General features: G+C 40.6%; 1 protein-coding gene across 1 annotated transcript in view; it reads right to left on the bottom strand.

Annotated features, from left to right (window-relative positions):
* Positions 1-15,031, bottom strand: part of LRBA (LPS responsive beige-like anchor protein) — a 4,045,850-nt gene that overhangs the window by 39,543 nt on the left and 3,991,276 nt on the right. Inside the window, exon 54 of the mRNA XM_044063433.1 lies at positions 7,336-7,532. Within this exon, the coding sequence (XP_043919368.1) occupies positions 7,336-7,532 (197 nt within the window). The remainder of the gene's footprint in view (positions 1-7,335; positions 7,533-15,031) is intronic.

Here is a 15,031-nt window from a genome sequence, read left to right as displayed (position 1 = left end):
TTTTTATGCTGTGTTTTAGAACATTTGTGCTATGGACTTGTGCATTTATGTTAGCGTAACTATCTGATACTTAACATTAGTGCAGTGGTTGTAAAAGAACAAACTGTGCCTTATTCGTTCTTGACTGAGCACTGAATAAATATTCACTCAACCAAGGGTGACTACATTTGAGAGTGTGGATGTGTATACATATATGTATATGACATACACTGTTTTGAGGACTAAAGGACTTCCCACAAGGCTACTTTAGGCAAGGTACTAAAAGCATTACTAAGTTAATTGCTGAGCACAAAATAAATCATTAATTTGTGGAAAGAACTGTCCTCCTTTGTGTGCGTGTACTAGTGGAGTGAGGAAGACTGCAGTTGAGGTTTTCTTAAAATATAGTACAACTTTACGATGACACAGAAAGAAAACAAATCAGACAATCTTTGGAATAAATTCTTGGGTTATATCATAAGCAAGAAAAATATCAAGAAATTGTGACCAGAGAAGATGGCAGTAAACTCAAGTCAAAAGCCATAAAGATTTGCAACAGGGTCCATGAGCAAAACAAGGCTGAAAAGATGAATAAATAGATTCCGCTGGGTTAGAAGAGTGGTATAAAGTGTCACAGCTTAAATTCTGTACAAAGACATGCAAAACAATGCAGGTGGGAAACAAAACCTTGCAGAAACAGAAGAAGCAATAAAAGTGGGAAGGACAAAAATCAGTCAAATAAAATGACAAAAAGGAAAGCAAGCAATGTGAAAAAAAACAGAATGAAATGTCTGAATACTGATCCACAAAAAACAAGCATCAGAAATGAGCACGTTTCTGTAATTCTGTACCAAGAATTGTTAAGACTCCATACAGAATACTGTTCTCAATTCTGGAGAACTTGTCTTTGCAAACACATAAGGCAACAGCAGTCAGGGAGTGTAAAACAATGTTGCAGATGGTGTGCACTACATGCCATACATAGAGAAATGTAAAAAAGCAGTGACAACAAAGTAAAATCTTTAAGATCTTCAGGAAAAATTACATGAAAATAAGTGGACACAAGCCTGAAGATATTTAAAAGTGGATGGCTCACAAGGAGAGAGGTACACGTCTATTACAGGCTTCTTGAAAGGAAATAGGAGTTAAATCCTTTGGAACTCTACAACATATATGGCAAACATATGGCATTTCATAGGAGGAGTGAAAAAATATATAGGCTACTGAAATTTGCAGTTTATCCATTATATGAGGAAATGGAGAGACAAGGCCGCCTTTATCTGTCATTTTTTTCAATGCCCTATGAAGGACAGAACTACCTGAGGCATCGGCACTGAACTGACATAAGTCCTTACCAGAGTCATATTCTGCACCATCGGTATTACTGACATCAAAGTTCAACTAATTTTCTTTGTCTCTTGTCTGAAAATGAGCAGTGATTAAGGATATGAAAGACAGTGCAATTTGTTGATCTTCTTTTCCTCTCTCCACATAGGAGCTGAAGAAGAGTATGTAGGATGTGATGAGACTGCTCTGAATGGTGATATCCTCACATTAAAGCTGCTCTACTGCTCCAGGAAAGGAGAATCATATGTAGCAAAACAACTGCACTATTAACAATGCTGATGGTCCCAGGTATGTACATCAGTGCCGTGGGGAGGACACACAGGGTTTGTCTTCACCTCATAAACATGAGATGCAGGGTTTAATTCTCACCTCAGGTTATTGGCTACGTTTAAAATGTCCCTTCAGGGAAGTTATCCTAGTATGAACCTAGGAACCTTATCCTGGCTGCTGCCTTGCCACAGAAGGAAGAGAACATATGTGAGGCAAGTGCATTTGCTTCAACCTAAATTATATACATAAAAACAAAACAAAGAAATATGGTGCTAATCTGCCTGATCATGAGGAGTTAGACTTCAGCAATGAAAACTGTACAGATTGGTACTGGTGTCTTTCTGCCCCCCCCCCCCCAAAAAAAATGCTCGGACAAAAAAAAAGTCTGAGAAATGAAGGCTACCTTCAAAATATTTGTTACATTATCTTATCTTATGAAACAGACTCACACAGTCTAAGCCTACCTAAGTTGAGATTTTCCTCCCACAAATCCTGAGGATGGATACGATTATAGTACTTTCTTTCAATTACACTGGGACATTTATAGTGCCAGTCATGTGCAGAATCTAAGCCATTTACACTAATGATTCTGAATGGACTAATATCCCTTAAAATATTCAGGAGAGTACAAACAAGTCCTATTCCCAAGAGGTCAACCCATCTGGGCCATCTCTCTTCATACCTGCTTAAAATGGCAAAATGTTTAAATGAGATAAACTAGAATATTTACAGGTTGATCCACCAATGCAGTGGCTGAATTTACTGTAAAGCCAGCGACCTGGGCTGGGATTGAGGACAAAATCAGGCACTGTGCCCAAGCCAAGCTGGAAGTGTTCAACGAACAACACCTGTTCATTTTTCTGGGGGGGGGGGGGTTACTTGTGACACAGTATTAGACACATCATCTTCCCACTTTACAGTAGAACTATATCCTGGCTGCCACAGCAACCATATACATATTTTTTTTGGGGGGGGGTTCCCTCTGACCTCCACAAATCCTGTGGCCTCAACATTGCTGCGATCACTGTATTATATCCCAAATGGCCTTAAACAGAAAAGCTAGCAATCTGATCACTCAGGGAGGAAAGGTGATGTGTTGGGTCAGTTGACAGTTTAGAGAAGGTAAGCAGCACTTGAAAAGAGATCCTTCAGTAAGATGGAAAGGCCAAAAAGCATGCTTAACAAAAAAAATATATATTTTTATTCTTTATGTTGATGACTCAGAAATGAGACCCTTCTATTACTGTTTCCATGCCTGTCATCTTCACAGAGGCTAGGTCCACCTGTGGTGAGAAGTATCCTTTAGTAAAGTATGGGCTCGGCAAAGACTGGTTGTCATTTTCTTTCAGTGATTATTCTTGAGTCTGCCTTTGTGATCAAAGGATACCTGCAAGCACTTCTCTCGTTAATGGGTCTCCGTGCACCAGAATACTTACCTGTACCTGCAGCTCATGACAGAAAAGGCATTACACCCCACACTCAGAATAGGAAGGCATTACACCCCACACTCAGAATAAGAAGGCATTACACCCCACACTCAGAATAAGAAGGTGTTACACCCCACACTCAGAATAAGAGTCAGGAAATCCTTCTATGTAGCACACTTCATCACTAAGGGCTTTTCATCCAGGAAAAAGGAAGTCCTTGTCCCACTGTACTCATCCCTCATTAGACCCATTATAGAGTATAATGCCCCGTTTGGTATGTACCTCAAAAGACATCTACAACAGCTGGAAAGGCCGCAGAAATACCTCACTAAAAGAATCAGAGGCCTAAAGCAGATGCCATATGCTGACCATCTAAAAAAACCTCCAGCTATACTCTGTGGCATATCATCTACTCAGGGGCAATCTCTGCTTAGCATACAAGGCCATGTCAAACCCTGAGCTGTTGGACATGCTCCACAAAGAAATCCCAATCCCTCAGAGCCACATGCTCCAGGGATCTAAACCTTGTCATCACAATGAACAAAACATGCTGGAGGGATAGGTTCCTGACCCAGAGACTCCCCATACTCTGGAATAGACTGCCCATACATGTCAAGCAGAGCACCTCCTTGGCCCTCTTCAAAAGGAACCTTGATGATTCGGATGAGAGATAGGAAATGCACCCCAGGGATCATGTCAGTCGTCCTGCTAGACAGGGGTCGAGGGTAAATATTGTGAGAAGAAATATCCAGGGAATTGTTATGGCTAGGCTTGTATAGGCCCTAGGGCCAATAGCCTAGTACCAACCTATGAACCTATAAGAAGGCATTATACCCCACACTCAGAATAAGAAGGCATTACAATCCTCACTCACAATGAGACAGTAAGAAGGCATTACTCCCCACACTCAGAATGAGCAGGGATTACATCCCACACTCAGAATGAGACAGTAAGAAGGCATTACAACCCACACTCAGAATGAGAAGGCCTTACACCCCACACTCAGAAGAAGAAGGCATCACATTCCACAATCGGAATTAGACAGTAAGAAGGCATTACAACCCACACTCAGAACAAGAAGACATTACAACCCACACTCAGAATAAGAAGGGATTACACATCACTCTCAGAATAACAGAGTAAGAAGGCATTACTCCCCACACTCGGAATGAGACAGTAAGTATTTCAAAGGCTTAGTCTTCTTCTAAGCAAACCACTTTAGCTGGTCCTGGCTTCTAAAGCAGCCAGAGCCCATCAAGTCATACCAGGCCAAGATAAAACCAGACTTTTGGATGTAAAACTAACCTAAAGTACAAAACTGGATGTTTAAAATGGAAATAAACACCACCTGCTCAATGTAGTGGATCTCACTAGAAATGCCTTGTACCATGAGGATCCCTGATAAAGATGCACAACTGGAACTTAATGGTGAGCACTAACATTGGGTACCTTAGTACACTAACTTAATGCTTTGTGGAGATATTCTTCTGCTTACTGGATAAAGGGCTGGGGAACAGCACAGTATTTCCATAACATAATTCTGGCCTCTACAAATAAATAACGATTACAGCATAATAAAGGGTGGCAACACATGAACAAAACTGCACTGCAGGTCAGGTCCATAGGTTCATAGGTAGGTACTAGGCTATCAGCCCAAGGCCTAAGTAAGCCTAGCCAACAAGGTTCCCTGGCTTACGCCACCCAAGAAAGTTAATTTCCTGTGCCCCTGTCAAGCAGAGCTACAGAAGTGATCCCCGGGGTGTATTTCCTATTTCCCATCCACTCATCAAGATTTTTCTTGAAGAGTGCTAATGAGGAACTTTGCTTGACATAGATGGGTAGCTTGTTTCAGAGTATATGAAGTCTCTGGGACAGGAATCCATCCCTCCATCATGCCTGTTTATTGTGGTGACAAAGTTTAGATCCCTAGAGCGTGTAGCTCGGAGGGATTGGGATTTCTTTAGGTGTAGCATGTCCAACAGCTCTGGGTTTGACATAGCTTTATGTGTTAGGCAGAGATCTCCTCGGAGTAGGCGATATGCTACGGAGTAAAGCTGGAGTTTTTTGAGATGGTCAGTGTAGGGCATCTGCTTGAAACCATTAATCCTCTTTGTGAGGTACTTCTGTGGCCTTTCCAGCTGCTGCAGATGTCTTGTGAGGTACATTCCAAAAGAGGCGTTGTACTCTATAATGGGTCTAATGAGTGCCGAGTAGAGGGGAACAATGATCTCTTTTTCCTGGATGACAGCCCTTTTGTGATGAGGTGTGCCATATAGAAGGATTTCCTGACTACTGTGGTGATGTGATTATCAAAGGGGAGACTACTGTCAACCTGGGTCCCAACGTCTCTTATCACACATTCGACGTTAAGTCGACTGCCATTTATGTGGTAGTTCATGGGTACAGAGTTTTTACCAAAGGGGATAACAATGCACTTTTTGGCACTGAGCTTGAGGCCATGCCTCTGACACCAGGCATTTGTCTCAGTGAGGCCCTTCTGTAAGATGTCTACATCATTTGGGGACTCGACTATGGCTCATAGTTTGCAGTCATCTGTGAACTTCATTAGCTAGAGGCATTCTGTGTTGGCCTGTACTTCAGAGAAGTAGATACCAAACAGGAGAGGTCCCAGGACTGAACCCTGTGGTACTCCACTTGTCACTGGTTTGAAGTCAGAATTGGAGTCTGAAACTTTTACAGTGTGGATTCTGTCAGTGAGTCAGTTGGCAACCCATCTTGTGATGTAGGGATTTATACTTAGTTTAGTGAGTTTAGCCATAATTCCAGAATAGGGGATGGTGTCGAAAGCCTTGGCGAGGTCAAGATAGGCTGTGTGAACCACCTTACCCTCATCTACGGCTTTGGTGACTGCCTCAAAGAAGTCGATCAGGTTCAGAAGGCATGATCTGCCTTTCACACACCCGAACTGGGTGGGGTCCAGAGTTTGGAGGTTACCAAGGTCTTTTGTTTATGAGTTCCATGATGATACGTTCCATGGCCTTGCAGACCAGGCTCGTCAGGCTAATACGGCGATAGTTCCCAGGATCAGTGGTGTCTCCCCCTTTGTGGAGTGGGATAACTGTTGCTGTGCGCTATTCAGTGGGCACAAAGCCTGATGTGAGACTATGATTGAACATGGTGCTTAGGTGGGGAGCCAGTTCTTTCTGAAGTTCATGTAAAACGCAGCTTGAGACGTTGTCCGATCCCATGGATGCTGTGTTTTTGGTTTTAGAGACTGCAGCTTTTACCTGCATAGATGTGATTACAGGGACTCTGCATTCTTTCTGTATAGATATGGGCCTTTTGGGGTGAGAGGGGGGTCCAGCTATGAAAATGTTTATAGAATATAAACCAATTTATAAAATGACGAACTTGCTTCAGACATCATTAGAACAGCTAAACATATGGTGTAATTTAACAGTGCCATGGCAGACAACAGGATATTGAGTATATAAAACAAAGAACAGGTGAAAAATATCAGAAGAGACCATTATGTTTCTCCAAGCAGACCAGATGTTTCTTGGCAATTTCCTTTCACTGCCCTACATGAAAACTAAATAAGAATTATGTCCTGTGCACAATGATTGCAAATGGTTACCTTTGTTAACAGCTTGAAATTTCTCCATGTAGAGACACATGAATCATACCCTCATCAGCTTTTCACCATGCCACCCTGCACACAAAGGAGCTATTCTGACCTGTAATTTCTTTTTTCCTCCCCATCCCCCAGGAAAACAGTGCAAATGCCATTTTCTATGCCTTTGGCAGGTACTGCTCATTTTAAGCACTGAACTTTAATCACAGAGCTGAGTCGTCTGATAGAATGATGAAGTACAGAGGCAGTGAGAAAAGGCTGCAGATTTGTTTAACTCTAAAGCCCAGTTGGGAACATTTCAAATAAAGAAGCACATCTGTGTAATTCCAGTCTTCAGGGAGCAGGAACTTCCACTGCCTCGAGCAATATTCCAAAATTCTTCGGTACTGCTTAAAACACTGCAGAAATTGTTTTGACCAGCCAAGGGACTTCCTCTTGTTACTTCATAGTCCTTTTCCTACAAAGCTTGACAACATAATTACAACTGAAAGTGGCAGATTACCATCAATATTATTTCACAAAAAATGCAAATCTGTGCCTGAAAGGGCTCATGGGTTAGAAAAACAGAAGAAAATACAAATTAAAATTTCAGTTCAGAACATAGCATTAACAAGCAACTTAATTTCTGCTTATTATGGGAAATGGAATGCAGAAAAAAGTCCTGCACTGTGAATTCAAGTAAATATATTTTGTGAAATTGTAAACAAGATTCATTACCCGTGTATTATCTTCTAACTCCATGGAGGTTAACAGTTTTCCATTCACACTAAACACACAGAGGAAGCCTTTCTCGTAGTATATTACACAGTGACCCTCTGTAGATGCTTGGATTAGTCTAGGTCGCACACATTTTTCAGGGCCATCTAGGGTCCTCAGAAGATCTCCATTCATAGAATGTATCAGACACGGTCCCTCTGGAAAACAAAAGCATGGAAAATAGCTTACTAAGTACATACAACATGACAAAAAACACTCCTTTTAATATTTAAAAAAATATATATTACTGGAGCTTTTCTCCCCGGGTCTCTGCTGAAAAAGGGCTTTGGCTCAGTCAGACATTCTCGGTCAACAAATGTAAAATAAAATAATAAAATAAATAAATAACCTGCTTCAAAGCCAGAAATCTAGACTCTTGCATGTCTGTCAGGTCCTCATCTGTAAAGTCACTCACACAGTTCACATCTGCAATACTACATGCACCTGACAAGGTTTCGATGCTACTGCTGCATATTGTTCTATGTCCAGACATTGCGTCTTCTTCCCCTTGATTCCCAGTACTAAACTTACACCAAACAACCTACACTCAAGATAAATAAAAACAAAGGCAGACTGTTAGCCATTTCCACTCCTCCTGGAAGCAAGCTACCTCTGCCAAAGTTTAAAATCACACAACTTACAACATCCCATACCACATTAAACTTGCATTAAAAAGTGGTATCACAACAAACCACAGCAATTCTGAGACACAAAAACTCCATATTAGGGAACAATACAAATTTGGGACAGACAAAGGAACCCTAACAACTCTGTGGCGCCTAACAAATGCAGTTCATATGGCAGATCATATTCTGCTTACAAGAAACACCATCTCAATTTAACTACACTACTTGATACTGCAAAAATCCTGTGCCTAGTAAATGTACAAGCAATAATACCCTCTGGGATGGGCATTATAATGAAATAGCAGACCACCCCAGGGTGTACTGTGAGGCTTGATGCCTGTGGCACTGGACCCCCAACACACCTGGAACAGAAGTTATTTTACTATTCCACCCATCCTGGATTCCATTACTGTGCTTAGAAAATGAGCTATCTGCTAAATTTGTACTTATTTTATTATTGGTATATATTTTTGATGCAAAATGGCCCCTCCACCTAAGGTTTTAAAGCTGCTGCAGGCTATGCAGTTGTTGCTGGAATACTTACTTCACATCAAAAGTATACATTATGCAAATATTTAATAAAGTGTGTGTGTTTATATATATATATATATATGTTTGCCTGGGCAATTTTTTGGGTTAGGCTTGCAAAGGGCTCCAGGACCATTAGCCTAGTACACACCTATGAACATTTTATATATTATAAATATATATATATATATATATATATATATATATATATATATATAAACATAAATCTCTCTCTACACACACACACACACACACACACACACATACATTTATGTGTATATATAGGAGTATAACAAGTTCCTAGGCTATTGGCCCTAAGGACCTTACAATCCTAGCCAAGAATTTAGCCCATGTTCCACCAAGTCAGCACCTGATGGCACTGTCCAGCAGGGACACAGGTGGAATCCCAAGGGTGTATTTTCTGTTCCCCATGCAGTTACCCAGGTTGCGCTTAAAAAGGGTTAATGAGGTCCACTGTTCTTATCTGGTTAATAAATCTGCAATTTTAATTATGACCACTAGGTGTCACATCAGCATTACAGTCTGTTAATTATCTGAAAGTCTTCTGTAAAAAAAAGTAATGTCTTTCGGCTTTTCCCGGTTAGGGGTCGCCACAGTGGAATACCGGTTCACTTATAACTGGCAGTAGATTTTTACGTTGCTGAGGTGTCAACCCGATGCCCAACCTTCAAAGAAGGCACACCCATTCACGCACGCACCTACCTGCATGTCTTTAAACATCACTCGACTGCGGGGAGAAAAGTCTTTTGAAGTCTCTTAACTTTATAATTTAATTATAACTGGGCAATTCTTTAAAAAATATATGCACTCACCATAATGATGCTTCTGTATTTCCCATTTTCATTCTTTCTTACCTGAGGGGTCTCGGCTCCAATCTCAGATCCAGCTCGGCTACTTTTACTAGGTTCACAGATCCAACACTCCTCCCTTTACCCACAGTGCCCTGTTATCATAGCCTACCCTCAGATCGAGGTTGTATACCCAAATAACATATGAAGGAAACCAAATGGATAAGGAAAGTAGGACAGAGGTATAGAAAAGGAAGGCTGGTGCTCAAACAGAACAATCAGGTTCCCAAAGGAGTATGCCTTAGGTCTCACCAGAAAGAAAGAAAAGGGGAATGGGGGCAGGAAGTTGAAGAAGAATGAAAATGGATAACGCAGATGCATCATTATGGTGAGCACATAACTTTTGTGCCTGATGCTGTCATTTTCATCCATTCCTCAACTGATGGGACAGAGTCCTCAGCTAGATAAACCTTGTGTGATCCTCATGGAAGGATATTCTGGAGTACCATGGAGCCAAATGCTGCTCTATTCCTGGACAGCAAATTTAACTTGTAATGCGCAATAAAAGTATGAGCAATGGACTAAGTGGCAGATTCACAAATGTCATCTATAGATTTTCTTGATCAAAAAGCAGATGAAGTGGCTATGGAACTTGAGCAATGTGCTTGACGGGGGCCTAGGCAAAGATAACCCTTTTTCTCTGTAAACAAGATATATACAATCTGTCAACCATTTAGCTAGAGTCACTTTACACATTTTGTTCTTGGAAAAAAGAACAAATAATTGATAAACTTTTCTGAAATCTTTAGTTTTGTGAAGATACAATCTAAGCTGTCGGTGTTCATCTAAAAGCATATATTCACCCATGTTTGAAAATTTTGGGAAGATTACATGTAGATTGATAACCTGGATTAATGCTGGACTCAGAATCCACTTTAGAAGAAAAAGACTGGTTTGTGAATAGAGAAACTCTATCCTTATTAAATATCAAATAGGGAGACATGGAGGAAAGGGTCTGGAGTTCTGATACCCACCTAGCAGAAGTGATAGCAACAAGAAAGATAATTTTCCAGGACAAGAAAGGTCAGGAATGGGATGATTCAGGAAAGCAGCTGGAGTGGAAGAATGACCTGTGTTCTGATCCAACAAGGACAATCCTGAAGATCTTGGATCCGAGGACTCTGAAACCACAGGTCAGACCAGACCAGAAGATATCACTTTAGGTTGGGTGGAGGGCAAGCTCGGTGTTCCACTGGAAGATGCAGACAGGACAACCCCATCTGTATCGGAGCTCTGAGGAACTTTCTCATCATTCGATCCACCTCTGTTTCAGAAAGGCTCCTGGAGGGCCTAAGGGAAGAGATGGTTGAAGGAGGTCGGGAAAGTAATTTCCTGCAGGAAAGGAGAATGGAGCTGAGAAATATCAGCTTTGGAGTTGTAAGGAGACAAGGTCCAGGGTTATTTAGCCTTTGAAGAGCTAGAATCCAAGGAAGTCAGATCAGACTGTTTTGAAATTTTGGCTGGATGCTCAATTGTCGGAGCCAATTTGGGAGTACAGTCGGGGGGACCGCTTCCTAGAGTCTTTCTCCTTAGCAGCCCAGTCGGACTTCCCTCCATCAGACTTTTTATCAGGGGTCTGAGCTCCAGCAGACAATGAGGAAGAAGAAGGCAACAGACCTTTCAAAACTAATATACTCCTTCTAACACTCAATGCCCTAGAATTAAACCTCACACAAATAAGGCATTGAGTATCCAAATGGTCAGCATCTAGACAATACGTGCACTCCCTGTGGGCATTTGAATTAGGGATTTTATGCCCACAGAAAGTGTACTTTTTAAAACCCACAGGCTTGTCAGACATCTTGATGAAGAATACAGAAAAGGAGAAAGAGTAGAGAAAAACATATACATATTTTTTTTTAATAGGAAGAGACAGAAGTGAAGGTACCAACAGTGGTACTGAGAGAAAATACCCTAAATAGTTTAGGAAAGGCAAACAGGAGACTAAAAGGGAGTACCAACAATGGTACTTAGGTTTACCCATGAATGGCTAAGAAAGTATGCAGAAAAAAGGTCACACTAACGGAAAGAAAACCTGAGAACTGTAAGCAAAGGTTAAGGGAAGAAAGGTAACACAGATCATAAGAAAGTTCTGAAAAACTCACAAAAAGGACGTATGTTGTACCCTAATGCTCAAGACCAGAAGATCCACATCTGAACAATATGGTGGCAAATGAGATCTGAGGTAGGCTAGGACGATGGGACATGATGGGTAAAGGGAGGAGCTCGAGAGATGGATCTGTGAATCTGGTAAAAAAAAAAAAAAGCTGAGGTGGATATGAGATCGTATCTGAGACCTGTCAGTTGAGGAATGAAAATGGCAACATCAGATCTGGTGTATGTATCTTGAAGCATAATTACCATATATTATATTAACTTGTTTCTGTAAATCTTTTAGATTTGTTACTAATTATTCTGTCCATTTATCTTTTTAATCTCTGTGTGTTGTAATAGATGTCTGCATTTTAAATTTCTGCCTCAAATATTGTGAATATCTATGTGCTGGAATAGTAGAAGTACATTTAATAAAACCTATGCTTTCTGCATTTTAGATCTGCATATCGTCAGTGCATTTTTAACTTTGTCTAATGTACAATAATTCCTATGCAATGTGCACTGTATTCTGTAACAAATTAATAAATGAAGCCTGAACTGCTATGCCTTGAATATATTAAATAACTACCGTATTTCCCTGAAAATAAGACCGGGTCTTATACTCTTTCCCCCGACAAAATACGCATTAGGGCTTATTATCAGGGGATGCCTTATTTACCTCCCCCCCGTACAACAATCTACATTTATTCCTGTACAAAAATCAACATTTATTCATGTACACAAATTGACATTTATTTGGTACTTTTCTGTTATTTGGCAACAGTTCTAAGTAACGCTTTAACAGTTGTGTGATAATTCCACATAAACACTGCAATAAACATTTCAACTTTAGAATATCTACACCTTGGCTTTCACAGTGCAATATTTCAAGCTTAATAGAAAGTGCAAAAAAATCTCAAGGGGAATAAAACTGAAACCAGAAGCAATTAATTCTGTTGCCCCGATAATGGAAAAGTTATTCAAATACAGTCATGTTATCTTCTTCTAGAACATTGTCATAAGTTTCCAACCCCAGAATTCCAGCCTGAATTTCTTGCGACTTCATTTCCTGTAGAACCATTGGCCCCAATCTGTCATGCCTAGCAATAGAGCTCTCCTTAGTTGAACACTGCTTGTCCAAGTAGCCTGCTCGTAGTGCATTGGCAACACAGTTGCCAGTGATTTTATCCCATGAATTTTTCCCCCATGTCACGACCTCTTGCAGGCTAGGCTTCACAAAGTTTCCATGCAGATTTCTCTCTATTCTATTTTCAATGCAGTCAGAGTTCCATGCGCAAATGGTCCTTGAATGGCTTGTTTATTGCAATATCAAGAGTCTGGAGATAGGCAGTCATTCCTGTGGGAATCATTATTTGATCTATTCTTCTCAGTGCAAGGAATTTCTTTATGTCTTTAGGACGGTGAGTGCTGGCTGAATCCCAGACTAGCAGACCTCTTTCAACAGCTCACAAAACAAGTGGCAACATTACATCGACCCACTTCCATATAACTGCTTGTGTGCACCAGGCTTTTTCGGTTTCAAGAATGTAAAGACTGAAACACATTCAATCTTATCTTTCTTGCCCTTACTAATGATTAAAGGTGGGGTTTTCTTTCCATCTAGACGAATTGCCAAAATACAGGTAACACGTGCATTCTCATAACCAGTGGGCGGAATGTAGACTGACGAGACACCCCTCTGATCAATTGTTTGAGATAATTGGCCCATAAACACTGCACTTTCATCCATAGCAATCATGTTGGAGAGTTGGTATTTAGAAAAGTCGATGCCATCAACAAAGGACTTAAATGCAAGTGTACGTTTAATAACTTCAGTATCTCCCAGCTTGAACAGTGTTGTTGATCTTCTTAGAGAGAGTTCATATCACTGAAGGAAGCCATCCAGCCAATGTTTTGACGCTTTGAATTCTTCTAGGGATATTTCTAACTGTGGTGCCATTGCAAGGGCAAATGCTTGAATATCAGCCCTGTGCATAACCAAAGCCTTTGCTCTCCTGTTAGCAAACCATTCACAGATGATGTCTTCCAGCTCAGGAAATAATGGTTGCCGACCTGATCCACACTTGCACTTCTTAGCATTTCCCTTGTCGGCCTGTTGACTGAGGTTGCTGTGCACTGCACGCCATTTTTGGACCATTCAGAGATCTAACTTCTTCTCTTTGCAGAAAGCCATCAGATTCTTTCCCCGGGAGTCCTCCACGATTCCTTTTTGTCTCGACGGAATAGCTCTTTCTTTTTGCACTCATCTTGTCTGGGGGGGTTAATTGAAGACTTACAAGACCGGAGTGGCAACACAAAATGGCAGAGATTACGAAGACACAACCACAGCCATTAGTTATCAAGTGCACGTGCTTTACGCACATTGTCTGTACTTCAACCAATCAAAGTACACCTGCCAGTGTGTTTATGGGCCAAGAATCTCAATCGTCAAGTGTGAGTGATGATTAGGGTTACAGAAAGAATCGTGGATGACTCCCAGGGAAAGAATCTTATGACTTTCTTCAAAGAGAAGTTGGGTGTCCGAATGTTCCAAAAATGGCAATCAGAGTATGAAGACCTCAGTCAAAGGGTGTCAATAATATTATTTTGTAATTCAACACGTCCGTTGTGTGTTGTTGACGATCTTAACTGGGGCTTATTTTTGGGGTAGGGCTTATATCATGACCACTCTGGAAAACCATGCTAGGCCTTATTCTCTGCTTATGTCTTATTTACGAAGAAATATGGTATTACTACTTACTTATTCTTTAGATAACTTATCGCTAGTAAGCATGTTACAAATACTTCTGTCACTTTACCCTTACACTAATGACTAATGTGAAGTGTAATGTAATTCTGTTCTAATTCTATATGCATACTCTTTATACATGTTGTAAACTGTATAGAAATGTTGTTAGAAATGTACAACTGAGTTAGTTTGTTTGTGTCTTTCGGCTTTTCCCGGTTAGGGGTCGCCAAAGAGGAACTCTGGTCCGCTAATGATTGGCAGTTGATTTTTACGTACCGGCTTGCCAGGCCTGACGCACAACCTTTAACGAAGGTACGCCCATTCACGCATGTCTCCACGCAGAAGACGTTCTAGCTGAGAATCGAACCGGACAGCATCTTACTGTGAGGCGAAAACGCTACTGCAGCACCACCACAGCGGGTTAGAAATGTACAACTGAGTATGAATGTTATATTCTGAAATATGATTGAAATGTATTATACTGAAATTTAAAACTGAATATGAATGTTAAATTCTAAAACTTGACTGAAATTTACACTAAAGTGATACGTTAGTTTATTTATTTAAACTGACCATTTGAAACAGCCATGTATAAATGTTATACCCTGCAAATCAACTAAAATAACACTAAATGAATACCTTTTCTGCCAGTATCATCTGAACACAAATAAAAACCAGAGAACTAGCACTGTTTCACAATTGTCTGAAAACATAACTTGAAATTGAACCTTTAGCTTGAAATACTTATCTGAATCCACATTTGCTTACTTGCTTTAACTCTAATCTGCATA

This window comes from Protopterus annectens, chromosome 2.part1 (genome assembly GCF_019279795.1).
Source record: "Protopterus annectens isolate FY-2018-M chromosome 2.part1, PAN1.0, whole genome shotgun sequence".
NCBI lineage: Eukaryota > Metazoa > Chordata > Ceratodontiformes > Protopteridae > Protopterus > Protopterus annectens.
The sequence above is the reverse complement of the archived record's forward strand: the minus strand, read 5'-3'. Positions and strand labels throughout refer to the sequence as shown.